Source organism: Perca flavescens, chromosome 3, assembly GCF_004354835.1.
Source record: "Perca flavescens isolate YP-PL-M2 chromosome 3, PFLA_1.0, whole genome shotgun sequence".
In the NCBI taxonomy this organism is placed as follows: domain Eukaryota; kingdom Metazoa; phylum Chordata; class Actinopteri; order Perciformes; family Percidae; genus Perca; species Perca flavescens.
In genome coordinates, this window is record NC_041333.1 from 12479973 (window position 1) to 12497309 (window position 17337).

A 17337-nucleotide genomic window follows, 5' to 3' on the forward strand; every position below is an offset into this window, starting at 1 on the left:
CCTACATTGGACGTCTCTTATTTTGCTTTTCTTTTCTAGAGTTGTATTACGACAGAGGAAACCATCACGAGTTTGTTTCCCTGGTGAAAGATCTTGCGAGACCGGGTGAAATAACTCAGTCGCAGACCCTCGACTTTGAGTTCACTCATGTTGAAAAGCCATACGAGTCCTACACAGGCCAGAACGTCAAGCTAAGGTAAGTTTGATTGACCCATTCACTCTGCTTTCCCCGCAGCGAAATGGGTGACTGAAAGTGTCCCTCTTTAACCCTTTTGACATTTAAACTGAGCATATTAACGCTTGATGTTGCCTAAGTTTACCTTCCAGTATATGTTTTATGGGTTAGCTGTGGAAACAGTAGTGTTGTCATTCTCTGTTTGATCCCTTTTGCAGATATTTCCTTCGGGCCACGGTGGTCCGAAGACTTAATGACATCAGTAAAGAGATGGACATTGTGGTCCACACCTTGAGCACTTACCCCGAACTCAACTCCTCCATTAAAATGGAAGTTGGAATCGAGGATTGTCTCCACATTGAGTTTGAGTACAACAAATCCAAGTAAGACTTTTAGGGCTGCAACAAACCAATCATTTTTGTATTAATTATTTTTTGTCAATGATTCACCTGTTTTATCTATATAATATCAGAAAATAGTGAAAAAGAAAAAAATGTCCATCCCAATTAGGGCTGCACTATATCGGGGTTTTTTAATCGTCAATATCAACTGGCGCAATATACATATCACAAAAGGCTGCAACATATCACGATAGACTTTTTAGATTTTTTGTGTTAGTTGAAAGAAAATATCAGTAAAAAACCTGCAAATTAAAATTTTTAACTAGTGCCTTTTATGTTCAATTCAATCTTCAATTTCTTCAATAAAAGAATGTTAGAAATGATTTCCTTTCATTTGTTTTAAATTCAACAAGCAATGTGTTGTATTTTAGAAGAATACCGAAAGCAACAGAAAGTCAGTACACTTTAATATCTGTTTATATATCGCAAGTAATATCGTTATCGTGATATTCAACAACGTTATCGCATATGGCATATTTTCCTCATATCGTGCAGCCCTAATCCCAATTTCACATCTTAAGGTCTCTAGTCTGCGTGTTTTGCATGGGCAGCCCAAAAACACAAAGCTAATCATATGATTACAATGATATAAAACAGAGAAAAGCATCACATTTCAGAAGCTGGAACCAGAGAATCTTTTTTTCTTTTTTTTCCCTTGATGAATTATTTTAAAAATGAATCCACTATCAAAATTGTTCTTGATTAATAGATTAACTGACTGTTGAATTGGCCAGAACACATGACAACAATATCATTTCATTTACCCAAGTAATAAACACGATTTTTATGGCACTTTTCAAAACTGAATTTACAAAGTGTCTTTTGAAGACAACATCCATAAATCCAAAGTTTAAAATGGTAACACATTCAGTTACAGTTAATGAAGCACCATATCCAGCAAATAAATCAAAATAAATACAGCATCCCTAAATGACTTTTGGAAATACGAACGTTAGTCTAAGAGTGTTGAATAGTAGTTCTATTGTAAGTCAAGCACATACTGCAGAGAGACTCCCACTCAGCATCAGCCATGGAATTTAGGGCTGCTACTAACTTTTTTTTAATCATTGATTAACTAATCACTTTGTCTATAAAATGTCAGCAAATTGCAAGTTCCCAGAGCCCAGTTTTGTCTGACCAACAGTCCAAACCCCAAATATATTCAGTCTACTATTACAGAAGGAAAAGTAACCAGCAAATACATTTAAGAAGCTGAAAGTAGGTCTGCACGATATGAGGAAAATATCTATTTGCGATTATTTTGACTGATATTGCGATTGCCATATGATGCACGATATTGGAGGGAATGATCATTTTGGTGATTTTTGCAAGGATCTGTAACAAAAGATAATTTTTTCTTTAGTCTGTAGGATACAATTTTTAGGCCGGGGCTCTGCAGCACCACAATACTTAATTAAGAATGGTTTAACAAATATTGTGCCCCTGTGCGATTTGGATATTGCACTAGTTCATATTGCGATTTCGATGAAATTGCGATTAATTGTGCAGCCCTAGCTTTTTTGTGTGCCATTTTCGCTTAAATTACAATTGTCTGTCGATTTGATTAATGGACAAATTAATTTAAGCTGTAATGGAGTTTATGTCATGCTGTCCAGTGCTCATGTCTATATCTGTCCTCCGACAGGTACCATCTGAAAGATGTCATCGTGGGAAAAATCTATTTCCTGCTGGTGAGGATTAAGATTAAGCACATGGAGATTGACATCATCAAACGTGAGACGACGGGCACTGGCCCAAGTGTATACCACGAAAACGACACCATCGCCAAGTACGAGATCATGGACGGCGCTCCAGTCAGGGGTAAACAACGCTTATTCATCATTTCAGTTATTTTAACCATGAAACATCTCCCCACTCAGTCAAGATTTCTATTGCCCAACCTGTCTCAATGTATATTATAATTCAGGAGAGTCCATTCCCATCCGGTTATTTCTTGCTGGTTATGATCTGACTCCCACCATGCGAGACATCAACAAGAAGTTCTCTGTGCGCTACTACCTGAACCTGGTGCTGATCGACGAGGAGGAGAGACGCTACTTCAAACAGCAGGTAGGCTACTGATAGAAGATCAATGTCAATGTAATATCTGGTCCTCCTTAGCTAACGCTTAACCTGGATGCCAGCCGAACTTAGCCCCGCCCTCAACATTTGAGGTCGGAAAATTCGATCTGGACTTGATCTGTTGTGGAGCAACTATGCTCGAACCAGAGCTGTTTGGACCAATCAAATTGTCAGGGCGGGCGTTATACGATGATGGACAGATGATCAACAGTGACGTAATGGGTTGAATTTGTTTAACAACAAAGGTGGCTGCCGCTGGAGAACTGAGACGTGTAGATTCCACCATCGCGTCTGTTATAGAAAATATCAACGGCACATTCATTTTAAAAGAGGAACAGAGAACCGTGATCAAGGCATTTGTCGATCGGGAAGATGTTTTTGCCGCCCTTCCTACGGGATTCGGCAAAAGTTTAACATACGCTCAGCATACGCCACGTACTCCGTGGCTCTGATTGGTTGTAGGTCTATCCAATTGAGTGCAGAGGCATTTTTTTTCCTGGTTCAGTTGAAACACGCCCCATAATCACAGCCCAATGGAGCAGTATCAGACTCATATTCAGACTAGAATCTGAGCATGACGACGTCAGGCTACCTAACGCTATAATATAGTTACATTTCTGCTGCAGAAACCGGATTACTTGGCCATGTATAACACCCCTGGCTGGGTTTCATGAGTGGTTTGGATGGAATAAGATAGGAACATGTAATACAGAAACATTGTTGCCCACATGCTAGCTGTGTCCTATTCTACACTACAAGCAGTTTTGAGTATGTCGTTTGGATATTGGCCTGTAAATGTAAAGCAGTGAAATACATTTACGGTGGAATCGGAGCTACCGAGATAACAGAAAATAGGCATAACATCTTTGGAAACGCATTCAGCTTTAAGTTTAATTGGCAGTGGCATTCAACAGTTGAAGTTCAGTTCATGTCTGTCGGGGGAAACATACTGTGTCATGTTCTTTCAGCGTAAAATGGTATGAAAGTGTTGACTCTTTTTATACTAACAACTGCAAAAACAGTACTAGTTCTGAAGCAATTAGTTGATTAAAGGAATACGCCACCGTTTGTTGAAATAGGGCTTATCACGGTCTACCCTGGCTGTAGATAGGTGGGCCAACACATTTTTTTGTCTCAGTGCAAGTAATTAGTTTGTTTTTTTGTCTTTTGTTGGCTCACTTTTACTCACAACATGCTAACCGGCAACATAGGATTCCATTCACTACGCTAAGCTAACTAGCGGCGGTGCTGCCGGTGTTGCACTTGACTAAAACAATGCATGCACAAAAAAATATGTTGGCCCACCTATCTACAGCTAGGGGAGACCGTGATAAGCCCTATTCCAGCAAACGGTGGTGTATCCCTTTAATCGATTGGCAGAAAACGTATCAACAACAATTTTGACAATCCATTAATTGCTGAAGTCATTTGTCAGGCAGTAGTTAATAAAACATTCGCTGGTTTATGCTGCTTTTGTTTCTGTATCTTTTGAAAATTAAATACCTTTGGTTTTTGGACTCATGGTTGGAGGAAACGAGCAATTTGAAGATGTCGTTTTGACTCTGGGAGCAAGTAATGGTCTTCATGTTTTCTTTCTTTTTACACAGCCACTAAAGGCTAACCTAGCTGCTAACATTAAATGTATTGTCTCCTCTCCCTGCGTGTTTACATCTAACGTGAGAATGATACCTGCGCTGGCCTGGTGAGTTTATACCTTCCTACCTAAGAAGGGTTGTGCTGTGTTAAACTGACTCACCCAGCCGCTGTTCGGTGTCAAAAGATGGTTTTGGGCTTCTGTGACCACGTTGTCAGGGGCGACCTCAGCTCCGGGGTCCGCTTTCCAGCATCCTTCGTCTGGACTGTGTGAGCCCACTCTCCGTGTTGTAGCTCAGGTGCATTTAGAAAATGTTGTTATGGGAAAAACAAAGCGGCCTTTCAAACAATGGCTTTCTTTCAACGTGTGGCCTGTAGCGTCACACAAACACACCCTCTCATGTGTCATGTGTCACATCAGTTCTGACCCTTCTCAAAACTAACCACAAACTTCCTGAAAGACCTCTCGTAACAATGTATGAGTTCCTTGGTATCCGCAAAGGAGAGCATTTTGCAGCTGATTTACAAACGTTACTTATGATTTCTTTTGTGAGATCGTTGACAGGAGCAACACTAGAATTACTAACACGGTCTTTAGCGTTCACGGATAAGGAGTCACCACACACACACACACACGCACACGCACAGAGTCTGGTTCTTCATGTTCACATGTTCAGAAAAGTACATCACTGTACTGTAATGCAGCCTTTAAAACCAGTAAAAGACAACACTTATGTCATATTACGATATCCAAAATCGAAGGCGATATCTGGTCTCATATCACAATATCGATATATTGCCCAGCCCTATCAGTACATTAAATAAATAAAGCACATGGAGTCTAAAAACCTCTTTTCTCCACCCCTTCCTTTTCCAGGAAATCACGCTGTGGAGGAAAGGCGACGTGGTGAGGAAGAGCATGTCCCATCAGGCAGCCATCGCCTCGCAGAGGTTCGAGGGCTCAGCCGCTTCAGAGAGCGCTTTGGAACAGGCCGCAAGGGAGGAGAGCGGGTAGAGGAGGGCCGCAGCCCTCCCGTCTCCTCTCACAAGACTCCTCATCGTCTGCGTCGGAGGTGCCCGTCGACTGTACAACATCTGGTGAAGCAGCTGTTTTATTTGTAGCCGCTACTGGTGAAGGGATCAAGAAGGGAGACCGACATACAGTAATACATAACAGTATGTGGACAATGGAACCGTGTGCATGAGGCATTCATAGTGGCTTCAGGCTGCTGGTCTGGTCCTCATTAATGCAGTTTTCTTTTCTTTATGGGAATCAAACTAATCACCTGTCGCGATGTCCACTGTGTTAAAACCTCTCATGTGATTCTCTTAACATTTTTAAGCCTTCTGTTAATGCCGTTTTGGGATAAATTAATTTCTAATCTCTTAACGCATCTGAATTGATGACAAGAATTTTCATAAATGCATCTCCAACATTCCACCTTTAACGAATGCATTCCTCACTGTTATAAGGTCAAGAAGTCTGAGATAACTTTGCACCGCTTTATCTTGCTGAAAACATTTTTTTTTGTCTTTGTTTTGTGTGTGTATGCACACAAAAAAAAAATGAATGGAAGCAGAAACTTTCCTTTTTGAGTGAGAGGGTTGAAATATTATCCCACACATTGGTTATGTTTTGATCTGTAAATAAGACCAGCTAAAACCTTTTGTCCTGTTCCAACTTGTGTACATTGATTATACAGTACACGGTGCCACTAAATGATCTTTCATGCTTTGCCTTGGCGTTCCAGTGGTGTTAGGAAAGGGTGTCTGTATTAAGGTCTGATAGTATGAAGTCCTCTGTGTCCTCTTCATTAGAGACTTGGAAGTTGTGCCTATGTGTATTGAGCAAGTGAAATCCTCCTGCCTCTATAACATAATTTTAGTCTTTTAACCAGAGAAAAAGTTACATTAGAACTATCTATCTTTTGCAAAATGCTAATTAATTATTCCTTGTCCCCGAAAGTCAAATAAATGAATGCCAAATGGGTAAAAAAAAAGCTCGGACTTTGAGTGTTTGTGACAGACATGATGAACCTGAAAAGACTGGGTGGACAATATTAGTTTTTTTTCTGATTGCTAAACGACAGTGGGCCCAGTTCATGTGGAACAAACTAGTTCGTTTTTCATCACTTGAACACACACCTATCCCATGACTTTAACCACAACGTGCACACCACGGCAGATTTACAGCACTTTGTTCAAATGCTAACACACTGCTGTCAAAACTGTTAACCACACATTCAAAACAGAATAGATTTCAGTCTGGTGCCTATCAAACACTGCTGATTGGAATTGTAGCTTAAAGCCTAAGCAGGTGTCTTGTTTTAGACTAGTTAGTGAACATATACGGTATTTATACAGAGGAAGGTCAGAAAGCCTTCTTTGTATACAAACACTAAAGAAGAATGAAAATGATGCACCGTACAGTTTGAGAGAAACAGGTAAAAGAGCAAAGATACCAATATGTCCAGGTAAGACGTCTGAGGTTATATACACATCCATAAAAAAGTGAAAAACACTTATTACAATAGTAAAACTGCGTTCTTACTGTTTTTCAGAAAGTAATGGAGGTGAAAGCAATGGAAACCCCACATTCATTTGTATTTAGAGATGATAGTGATGAAGAAAACTTGCCACATGATGATCTCTATCTATATACCTCTGTTCCACTGAGATAGATAGATAGATAGATAGATAGATAGATAGATAGATATATAGTTAGTTTATATGCTGCTGCTGATTTGTATCCAGACCCTGCAACGCCCAAGATTTTGTAAGCTGTGGCTGAAGGTGTCCAACAAAAGCAAGCACGCTCTGTATCGTTCAGAGGTATAGGTAAAAACAGGATGTGAGCCATTATTTTACAAAAATACATTTAATCATATTTATGAACGGTGCTGTGAACGAGGTCACTGCTTCATGATTCCACGGTGTCACAAAGCATCATCTGGTCCAAACCCTCACAGAGGCTCCTCATCCTCCAAACTCAGGACAAAGTCAAACTCCTCTGCAGAGATAAAGCAGAACGAGGGTTCATACCCAGCCCGGCACTAGAACCTGCACTAAAAAAAAAGACTCACAGTGAGAATGTCTTCACTTACCGGTGGTCAGGGGTTGCACGGAGAGCCTGGCTCTTGTAAAAAGCGCCATGTCCTTCAGAGGCCCTCCTTTGGCTCGGTGCTGCAGGTGGTACTTTTTCAGCTCAGACAGAGGAAGAAAACGCTTCAGCATTCTTTGATACTGGACATCTACCTGAGGGAAAAGAAGACAAAATCAACCCTACTGCTTGATTATTATCAGCAATTGTACTTTGAATGCCTGAATGAGTTTACCATGCTCCATTTGGGGTTGTCTGGTTTACTGTTGGCATCAAAATGGACATCTTTCTTGTCAAACTGAGTGTGATCCACATAAGCTTCCTTCACAATCTAGAAAAAAGAATTACAGCTGTATGTCATGCCTGTCTGTAGCTTTGTTTAAAGTGCTCGTATTATGCTCATTTTCAGGTTCATAACTGTATTCAGAGGTTATATCAGAATAGGTTTACATGGTTCATTTTCAAAAAAACACCATATTTTGTTGTACTGCACATTGCTGCAGCTCCTCTTTTCACCCTGTGTGTTGAGCTCTCTGTTTTAGCTACAGAGTGAGGCATCACACTTCTGTACCATCTTTGTTGGGATTTGCACATGCACAGTAGCTAGGTAAGGACTACTAGCCATTAAGAAGCAGAGTATGAGGGCGTGCCACGCTAGCAGCTAGGCGAGCATTAGAACGTGTGTTACAAAGTGATGCACGTTCGTCACATTCTCCTGTTTGGAGCAGTTTGTGAACAGTGTTTTCGGTTGGAGATGGTAACTCCCTTTGGGGTGGACTTTGGGCTTTTTCACTTTGTAAACCTATAACGTGCACAAAAAAAGATATATAACACAATAAAGGAAAGGGAAAAAGCCAAAAAGCATAATATGAGCACTTTAAATCTTTAGAATATAATCAGCAGGGGAAAGAGCGAGACTTACTTTCATGACTCCGGCTATCCCAGGTTCCTTGCAGTTGCTGTGGTAAAAGAAAGCCAACTGCTCGTTTTTCATCTGCCTCATAAAATTGCGCGCCTGCAGATGATGGATAGTTCAGAGGAACATTCCCAAAGAGAGAAGAAAGAGTAAAGAATTTGCCAGTGAGACTAAAATGTCGAAAAAGCCTTTTCAGAGCGGTGCCTTATTTCAGGTAAACATCTATTCACATCAGGAGTCACTTTTGTGGCTCTACCTGATAATTGCGGACGCCGTCCCAGCAGCCAGTCTGATCAGGCAACGCCTTCAGATCCTCGATCCCGAACTGCAGAATGAAACCAGATGACGCGTCAGACAAGTGCAGCCCACTCCCGTTGTTTTGCAAGAACAACAGACGGTGCATACGAGGCTCCGTACCTTCACGTCGATCCCATTTTCAAAGCGGCTCTCGGGCTCAGACTTCATCAGCCAGCGGCAGTACTGTGGCGGTTCGGAGCGCTCCTCGCTTTTCCCGGACTCAACAGAAGCTGCAGCTTTCCTCTTACTGCCAACCTTTTCACCATCATCATCTTCGCCGGTTGTTGCGGCAGCAATAATTGTCACTCATTAGAAAATAACATACCAGAGGAGACAAGAAGTTTTACTCTGCGACTTCATTTGCTTACCTGAGTTTGCTGCTCTTTTACTCGCTCCGGCCCTCGTCTTTGGTGGCATCTCTCACGGTCTGTAAAGAAGTATCAAGTATCGTCCATAACAGGGTGATAGGACGACATACATTGTATTGTTATACTGCATACTTAACAGTATTTTTTTTTTATATTTCTTACTGTCCTTTCTGTTTTTACTTTTTATTATGGCTGCTCCCTCTTAGTCAATTAGTCGACTAATCGGTCGTTTTGGTCTTAGTCAACTGAGATTTCTTTAGTCCATTAGTCATGTTTGATGCTTTTTTCATGCTGAATGACTTCTTTCCAAGAAACGTACGAGCACATCTCTGCTAAACACAAGAATTAAAGTGGTGCTTTTGCGTGACTCTTTGCGCAGAAACTCAGATTTACAGATCTGTCGATTAAATCAACTAATCGATTAGTCGATACAATTGAATGAGTGTTAGTCGACTAAGAATTTCTTCAATCGAGCACAGCCCTACTTTTTATATGTTAAGTGAGTGTTGTACTTTGAGAGCAAAGATTAACCGTAGTCAAATTCCTTGATTGTTTACCCAAACTTGGCCAATAAAGCTGATTCTGATTCCTTGATGATGTCAAGTTGTCTCCCATTCATATTATTCATACCGTGGTAGCTGTCCCTTTACCATAGGTGTATTATATATATATATATATATATATAGTATCAATGCATTGACGTACTTTAATTCATCAGATATTGTTTTACTGTTATCCATTAACAATTTCGCAATTTATATATTCTTTTATAATATACATTCAGTTTTATGTAACGTTACATAAGTGAGGCGAGCAATGTTAAACGGATTAACGTTACAGTGTTGATTTGACAGTGACGTCGGCTGCTTAAGCGTGTCTGGATCTACGTTAGCTTCCAAACAGTTACGCCTTGTTTTTTTTAGTAGACATTCTCAATACAGTGCAAAAACGTGCAGGTTAAATGCAAGCATTTGATTTGATAGAATTAGCCAAAACCTCGTTGATAAAACAACTCTAACGTTTACTTAAACGATAAGTTCAACAATCCCGAGGTTCACTTGAAGTTAGGAGGAGCAGGTGTGTACTCGTCATCAGCATCATTAATCTTAGACATGGACATAGATATATATATAAGACATGGATGGCAGAACAGCTACTAGCTAGCTAGCTTTAACAACTCTAACGATACACAAACCTGAGCCACACGTAAATCAAAGTGCCTTCACTGTTTTAAAGGAATACAGATTACAATGCAGCTCTGGGTCAGTAGATAGCCTCCTTAAACACTGACAAATCATACCTAAGAAGTGCTCCAAAACATGGACGTATTAGAAGAGTTCCAAAGTGGTCAGCCATCTAACTAAGCCCGCGGGAAAAAACATCAACAACACGTGACGTTAACAAACTTATTGGTGCACTTGATTTAATTGACAGCTACTCCCGTTTGTGTTGTAACAGTTATTTCTCCGTTGGCCACAAGGGGCAACAACTCGAAATCAGAATTTGACAAGCTACACTACATCACTAAACTACAGGAGCGCACCGTTAGCACATTTTATAAAAACGAGGGCACGGTTTAAAACAAACTGTCCCCACGGATCTTATTTCAACAGTCTAAAGCCACAGATTGAAGCATGGCTCTTTTTTTTCGACTGACCCAGGGGCTCCGTAAACGTCTTTTCTAAACGCTAACGTTACACTCCGAAGCAGAAGGTCGCGGTAATGCACCGAATACGCTGATTGCCAACCGCTGTTAAAACCCAAGAAGAAGCAGCAGCAGCAGCAGTGACATAAGACCCTGGGGGTAAACATGGCGACTGTCAGACCTCTGGGAAGAATTGCTAGAGTAGGCTCCAGCATCTGCAGGAACCATCGTTTCTTTTTAAACAGAAGCCCACAGAGACGAGGAATAGCTTCTTGTGTCGACCGTAAGTCCCAGAAAACGAGAATTGCGTGCCTCGTAGTTTAAAACAGATGCGTGTTATGAAAGAAAGTGTGACACCGGTGGGTGACCATAACTGAACAAGTTAGCTAACAGACCGGTGTTGGTATTCAGTCTAACAGCCGGTCGGGCAGTCTTTTGACTCTGAATAAAACAAGATAAAGTCACGCACAGCCCATTCAGGGTTTGATATGAATGTGCTAGTACTGTTGGTTAGTTTTACACCTGATTTTCTGAGGATATACTCTTCCTGGGGTCATATCGTGTGTGTAGTTTTCCAAGGTTGTATGATGTGTCAGGGAATTTTAGCAATCCTGACTTGAATTGTTTAATATGTAAATGATTTATTGTCTGGACTCGAGGCTTTCCTCCCTCTTTGCCATGCTATACTTTTCATATGCTCTAGTTAAGTTTTTCAGTTAGTTAATAGTTAGTTTCAGCATCTGTTTGCGTCCCACTGTAACAGCTCTTGTTGAATAAGACAAGTATTTCTCGCTCATCCAAATCACTCACAAGTGTTGGCAAATAAAGTTAGAGACATCTGTAACCTTTTAGGATATTTTTAAAAGCAACCATGCACATACTACACCTGTTTCCGTGCAAGATTGTAGATTATTTTCTCCACATACTGTATGTTCTCTGCTCTTTGTCGACAGCTGCTCATGGACTCACAGATGAACAGAGAGAGTTTCAAAAAGTGGCCTTTGATTTTGCAGCCAATGAAATGGCTCCACACATGGCAGAGTGGGACCAGAAGGTATGTTGGAGCAAGGCATATAGTATATTAGTTAGACTATGTCAAGGCAGCAGATTTAGGCTGCATAATCTGGATAACCTCTGCAAATGCAAGAGTCATTCCTAGTGAAGTGTCCCTGAGTGGGCAGCTGCAGAAGATCCAGTTTTCCATATGGAGACGACAAAAATCCCACATCCTGAAACTAAGCTATCATTTTTGTAGTTTTGAAATGATTGTCTTGATTTGGGGCTGGGCAATATATATCGATATTATATCGACATCGATATATGAGATTAGATATCGTCTTACATTTTGGATGTCGTAATGTGACATAAGTGATGTCTTTTCCTGGTTTTAAAAGGCTGCATTACGGTAAAGTGATGTCATTTTCGGAATTTACCAGACTGTTGTAACTGTTCTGTTATTTGCCTTTACCCACTTAATCATTATATCCACATTATATCACATAGTATATCACATACTGATGATTATTTATCAAAAATCTCATTGCGTAAATATTCTGTGAAAGCACAAATAGTCGACTACAATATCGACGCACTATCGACATTGATGTATTTGGTCAAAAATATCTTTATTTGATTTTTTTTTTTTTTTTTTTCTTCGTAGCGCCCAGCTCTAAGTTGATAGGAAGCATTTCTGCATCTTCATTATCCCTAACTATAGTACCTGTATGTCTTAGCAGCTTTTCTTTTACAGTCATAAATATGATATATTAGATTTTTCTTTGTGCATTGTGCTTAGTTATAGTTTAATATTATAATTTAAGGTTTACTTTTCCCCCAGGAATTTTTTCCAGTAGAGACCATGCAAAAGGCAGCCCAGCTGGGGTTTGGTGGGATCTACGTACAGCCGGATGTCGGAGGGTCGGGTCTTTCTCGGCTGGACACGTCCGTCATCTTCGAGGCCTTGTCCACAGGATGTGTCAGCACCACCGCTTACATCAGTATCCACAAGTAGGAACCCCTCACATGGCAATAATGGCATGTACCTGCAGTTAAAATATTAAGATGAAATGAAGATGAAAGGATTATTTATTTGGTTGTTTCTAACAAGAGATGGATTTGAACCTGGTTGTGTATAGCCCAAAATAACAATATATCTGTCAGATCGATTTCAAGTTATGTGACTATAAGAGTTATGTACTAGGGGTGTGACGAGACGCTTACTCCACGAGACGAGACACATCACGAGATTGGGTTCACGAGAACGAGACGAGACGATATTTTTTTAAAAAATTTAAAGAAATCCTCAATGATGAAATATATGAATGGAAAATAGTTTTTTTATTCAACTGACCTTGGCTTCTTTGTAGAGGTTTGGGACTACAGTGCGAGTTAAATGCGCGCGTGATGGGATGACGTACCTCGTTTTCAGTGTGTGGAGGAGTCGCCAAAATCCGACATTTTCCACCACAGAAAATGGCCTCATATCAGCTGCAATGAAAACGCCTATGTCCCTCGTTATTGCCGTGGCTCTTGCACTTACCGGTGGCAGAGATGCAAAGGCTTTTAGAGTTGTTTGCCCTTTTAATATTTTCGTCGTGGGTGCAGTAGTTAGTAGAGAGCTGTGGTGGTGCTGTAAGTGTTTTTGCATAGTGCTCGTGTTGGCCGCGGTATACAGCATTTTTTTCTTACAATGTTTACATATTGCGTTCGTCTTGTCTGTCACTCTTTCGCTGTTTATTATTTCCGCAGGAAAACCAAAATGTTGCCACACAAATGATTTAAAAGTGGCAGGGGGATCTTCAATAGTAATAGGCGATCACATCGCCTCACGAGACAACTTTTCACCTTGAGGAGAAATCTCGTCACGTTTTAATTTCGCGAGATCTCGTAAAACGAGATCTCGTCACACCCTTATTATGTACAGATTAATATATGAAGCTGACAGAATACTAATGCTATAGTTACATCTTCAATAAGCTCAAACCGCATTTATAATAGAAAACAGTGATGCAATGCAATGATGTATTTCATCAGTACTGAAACATCATTTCTGTCAAATAATCTTAAACCAAAAATCAATTAGACTTTTTTTCCCAGATGTATTTGGTACTTTCCTTTTTGATCTTGTGAAAATAAGTAGGTAGATGAATTACACTGTGACCCCTGTAATGCTATCTACGCCATATATCTTCTATGTATTTGCCTGCAAATCCGCAGTATGCTCCTTTTTTCTGCAGCATGTGTGCCTGGATGATCGACACCTTTGGCAATACTGAGCAGAGGGAGAAGTTCTGTCCCGAACTCTGTTCGATGGAAAAGTTTGCTTCCTATTGTCTCACTGAACCAGGTCAGTCTTTATATAGAAACGAAAAAATAAGGACAGTAAAAAAAAAAAAAATTCTAGAAATCTTCCAAGATTCTTTTTTTCTGTGTAATATATTCATAGTTTGTAAGTTATGCATCTCATCTATATCATATGGTGCTTTTTGCATGCGTGCACTACAACCCAGTAAACCTAGGGCCTTTGATTCTAGGCAGCGGCAGTGATGCTGCTTCACTTCTGACCACTGCACAGCTGAAAGGTGACCATTACATCTTGAACGGTTCTAAGGTAATTTCAAACCTGTTTATGCTCGCATGTGGTTTCATATAACTGAATACTTTCTCAAAAAAAAAAACACCACCACCACCACCGTGAGTCAGAAACGTGTCTTGTCTGTCACTTTTCAGGCCTTCATCAGCGGAGGAGGAGACACAGACGTCTATGTTGTGATGTGCAGAACGGGGGGTAAAGGACCAAAAGGCATCTCTTGTTTGGTGGTAGAGAAAGGAACCCCAGGCCTCAATTTTGGCAAAAAAGAAAAGAAGGTATAGTTTCTTTGGCATTAAATTGTTGAATTGTTTTGGTTTTTTTTTACTATGTAGCTAGTGTTTGCAGTTTACCACTAGATGGCAGAAGTAAGTCACAGTCACTCATCTGGTTTTTCAACGTGCTCTCCAGATGGGTTGGAACTCTCAGCCGACCAGGGCGGTGATATTTGAGGACTGTGCCGTTCCAGTGACCAACCGGCTTGGTGAGGAAGGACAAGGATTCAACATAGCGATGAAAGGCCTGAATGGAGGCAGAATTAATATTGGTGAGGAGAAAACCACTATCCAAGTAGTTACCCATTTATTGTACAGTAGTTAAAGGTCCATTGTGTTTAGTAGTTCATTATCAAAATCTGTGTTGCCCGTTGACAAACTTGTCCTTTTTCATGAATATTTACCTCCACCATCAATTCCAAGTATTCCTTTTGGCTTGAAATTTAACATTTGCGTTCGCATAAACTCGGGTAGACGCTCCATATTCATGCGCCATCTTATAATACGTTAGCCGGTAAGGGACATACAGGACATACTGCCCCGCCTTTCACATTTTCGCTGTCACATGATAAACTCACAGGTGCTGCTAATGCTGCTAATGGGTATCGTAGCTTCCCGGCCCCGGCAAGTTTGAAGAAGGAAACATGGAGGACCACACGTATTCAAAATCCAAATTTCAGGAACAGGAGTCTTCTTCTTCTTCGCCCAGAAAAAGAAAAAAGGATATTGAAAAGAGCAAGAGACCAGCTTTTTGAAGCGTGAAGGCTACCGTAGCTGTAACACGTACTTTGAACTGCGTGGTGCAAGAGAGTTGATTGCGATATATGAGCTCAACGCTAGATGGGAGAAATTCTCATACATTGGACCTTTTAATGATTATTTATTTATATATATAGATATATGTTAATCCCATAGCTAGAGAAAATGATTGCAATCATCTCGATAATGGAAAGGATTAAATCAAATTGTAAATTTTCTGTAGGTGGTTAAATATTAAGTTTTTTTTTGGAGGCTGACATTAAACTTTTTCAAGAGGAAATAAAACATTCATAAGAAGTAAAACCCATATTTGCTCAATTCAATACAACAAACCTGACTTGGTCTGGTATGACCAGTAGCTCATGGCAGCTAGTGTTAGCAAACTTTTTAGATCAATTGCTCTGTGACTGACATTAGAGTCAGTTTGCTAACTCTGTGCTGACTGACCTACTGTTTCAACATTGCCTGCTGTCCACAATTTAAAAAAAAAAAAAAAGGTGACAAACATGTTTTTATATAACCCTCCCAACAGCATCCTGTTCTCTTGGGGCGGCACATGCCAGTGTACAGCTAGCCAGGGATCATCTGTTAGTACGCAAGCAGTTTGGAGAGACACTCTCCAACAACCAGGTAAGTAGCTCATACAAAGATGCAAGCTCCAATGTATTTTATCAGTGATTTAAAAAAAAAAAAAAAAAAAAAAAAGGAATCTTGATTTTATCCTTCCCTCTCTCGTCCGGTCTGCGTCACGTGTGTAGTTTCTTCAGTTTAAACTGGCAGAAATGGCCACCAAGTTGGTTGCATCTCGCCTTCTGGTGCGTGAAGCCGCGACGGCGCTGCAGGAGAACCGGCCCGATGCGGTTTCTCTCTGCTCCATGGCCAAACTCTTTGCCACAGATGAGTGCTTTAATGTGAGTAAAACTGAGTAATAGGCATATTTATTTTCTCCCTAAAATCTTTTGCACTTACTTTTCTATATTGTTACCTACTCAACAGATCTGCAACCAGGCTCTTCAGATGCACGGTGGGTACGGCTACCTCAAAGACTACGCAGTGCAGCAGTTTGTCCGAGACATCAGAGTACATCAGATCCTAGAGGGTGAGCTTTTATAACAATGACCTTACTCCGTATGTCCTGATCAGATTTTATTATAATTAAGTTTCTCATGTTTACGACAGATGTTCTGCTAGGCTTTGTTTGTGTGACTCATTTATTATCCTTTTGTTTTGTCTACAAAAGGCACAAATGAAGTGATGAGGATGATCATTTCCCGAAATCTGCTGACAGAGTCATCATAAGTCTTTTGCCCTGGATCTTTGAGTGACTTCAGTAGTGACCACATTGTTACGGTCTTCATCTCCGTGTTGTTACTGTGTGACTGGTTTCCTGAAATGCCCTCCGCATCGTAGCTTTTCTAAAAACGTCAAAGGTTTTTGGTGGATTAAATGGTTATTTTGTTTTTATTTAATATTGGTTGTTTTTATTTTTAGCTACACTGGCAGCAAGGCTGTAGGGATGACAATGCTGAGTCATCAGTTTGCCTCTAGAGTGAAATCTGAGTAACAACTGTGCAGATTTCCAAAAAGATTTGGTACATTCGTGGTTTAAAGAGGATGAATCCAAATGACGTTGGCAATCGCCTGCTTACTTTTTATTAAGTGCCACCTGCAGGTCAGGTTTTCCACATGTCCAACACTACTACTTAAAGTGTTGACTGAATTTCAGGCTATACTTTGAGCTAAATGCTAATATAGCATGTTAAAATGCTAAATATTAGCATATTGCATTTTCGACTCAAAGCACAGCTTAAAATAAGTATACTTAAAGTAGAGGCCTGACTATGAGGCTAGCACAGCTAAAAAGCCCTTTTAGTTTTGGTAATTAGTAAATCACCTCCAGCAGAGGTAATAATCTAAGTTTAGATTTTTCATCTAAACTTTAGATTGTATTTATATTTCAGGTTACTGTATTGTTACCCTACATGCAGTGTACTGCCACAGATCACAAAGTAAATGGGTTGTGTACTGAAATTGCAAATTATGTCTGTGTGATCAAAATCTAAATAAAATAATCTCAGCTTTCATAAAAGAATTCAGCCTTTTTATTTGCACCCTGAAGCGCGCTTAAATAGGAATT

General features: G+C 40.2%; 3 protein-coding genes across 6 annotated transcripts in view; 2 read left to right on the forward strand and 1 right to left on the reverse strand.

Annotated features, from left to right (window-relative positions):
• The window catches only part of vps26b (VPS26, retromer complex component B), a 7691-nt gene extending 1446 nt beyond the window's left edge, over positions 1–6245 (forward strand). Inside the window, exons 2-6 of the mRNA XM_028573203.1 lie at positions 40–196; positions 394–558; positions 2222–2397; positions 2504–2646; positions 5129–6245. Of these exons, the coding sequence (XP_028429004.1) occupies positions 40–196; positions 394–558; positions 2222–2397; positions 2504–2646; positions 5129–5266 (779 nt within the window). The 3' untranslated portion in view covers positions 5267–6245. The remainder of the gene's footprint in view (positions 1–39; positions 197–393; positions 559–2221; positions 2398–2503; positions 2647–5128) is intronic.
• An 856-nt stretch (positions 6246–7101) lies between these two features.
• thyn1 (thymocyte nuclear protein 1) lies at positions 7102–12619 on the reverse strand. Of its 4 annotated transcripts, none has more exons than XM_028574424.1 (8): positions 12479–12619; positions 8933–8991; positions 8685–8836; positions 8524–8592; positions 8274–8366; positions 7587–7682; positions 7356–7506; positions 7102–7261 (listed from the first exon to the last, which is right to left on the reverse strand). In XM_028574424.1, the coding sequence occupies exons 2-8, from the start codon at positions 8979–8981 to the stop codon at positions 7215–7217; spliced, it is 657 nt and encodes a 218-aa protein (XP_028430225.1). In that variant the 5' UTR covers positions 8982–8991; positions 12479–12619; the 3' UTR covers positions 7102–7214. The 4 variants fall into 4 exon arrangements, with proteins under 4 accessions (XP_028430225.1, XP_028430226.1, XP_028430228.1 ...); XM_028574425.1 differs by lacking the exon at positions 12479–12619 and adding an exon at positions 11464–11567; XM_028574427.1 differs by lacking the exon at positions 12479–12619 and adding an exon at positions 10128–10220.
• acad8 (acyl-CoA dehydrogenase family, member 8) lies at positions 10400–17284 on the forward strand. Its single transcript, XM_028574422.1, has 11 exons — positions 10400–10860; positions 11531–11631; positions 12415–12584; positions 13814–13923; positions 14111–14187; positions 14307–14444; positions 14578–14713; positions 15733–15830; positions 15959–16111; positions 16197–16299; positions 16441–17284. Exons 1-11 carry the CDS (start codon positions 10743–10745, stop codon positions 16497–16499), a joined length of 1263 nt encoding a protein of 420 aa, XP_028430223.1. The 5' UTR covers positions 10400–10742; the 3' UTR covers positions 16500–17284.
• The last annotated feature ends 53 nt before the right edge of the window (positions 17285–17337 follow it).

Bases quoted from the DNA above. Each gene is read 5' to 3' on its own strand.
- thyn1 (XM_028574424.1), bottom strand. From the start codon at position 8,981: ATGCCACCAAAGACGAGGGCCGGAGCGAGTAAAAGAGCAGCAAACTCA. The intron at 8,837-8,932 runs GTAAGCAAATGA...CAACCGGCGAAG, and splicing joins TAAAAGAGCAGCAAACTCAG to ATGATGATGGTGAAAAGGTT. The intron at 7,683-8,273 runs GTAAGTCTCGCT...TCTTTTTTCTAG, and splicing joins GGATAGCCGGAGTCATGAAA to ATTGTGAAGGAAGCTTATGT.
- acad8 (XM_028574422.1), top strand. From the start codon at position 10,743: ATGGCGACTGTCAGACCTCTGGGAAGAATTGCTAGAGTAGGCTCCAGC. The intron at 12,585-13,813 runs GTAGGAACCCCT...TTTTTTCTGCAG, and splicing joins GCTTACATCAGTATCCACAA to CATGTGTGCCTGGATGATCG. The intron at 14,445-14,577 runs GTATAGTTTCTT...CGTGCTCTCCAG, and splicing joins TTGGCAAAAAAGAAAAGAAG to ATGGGTTGGAACTCTCAGCC.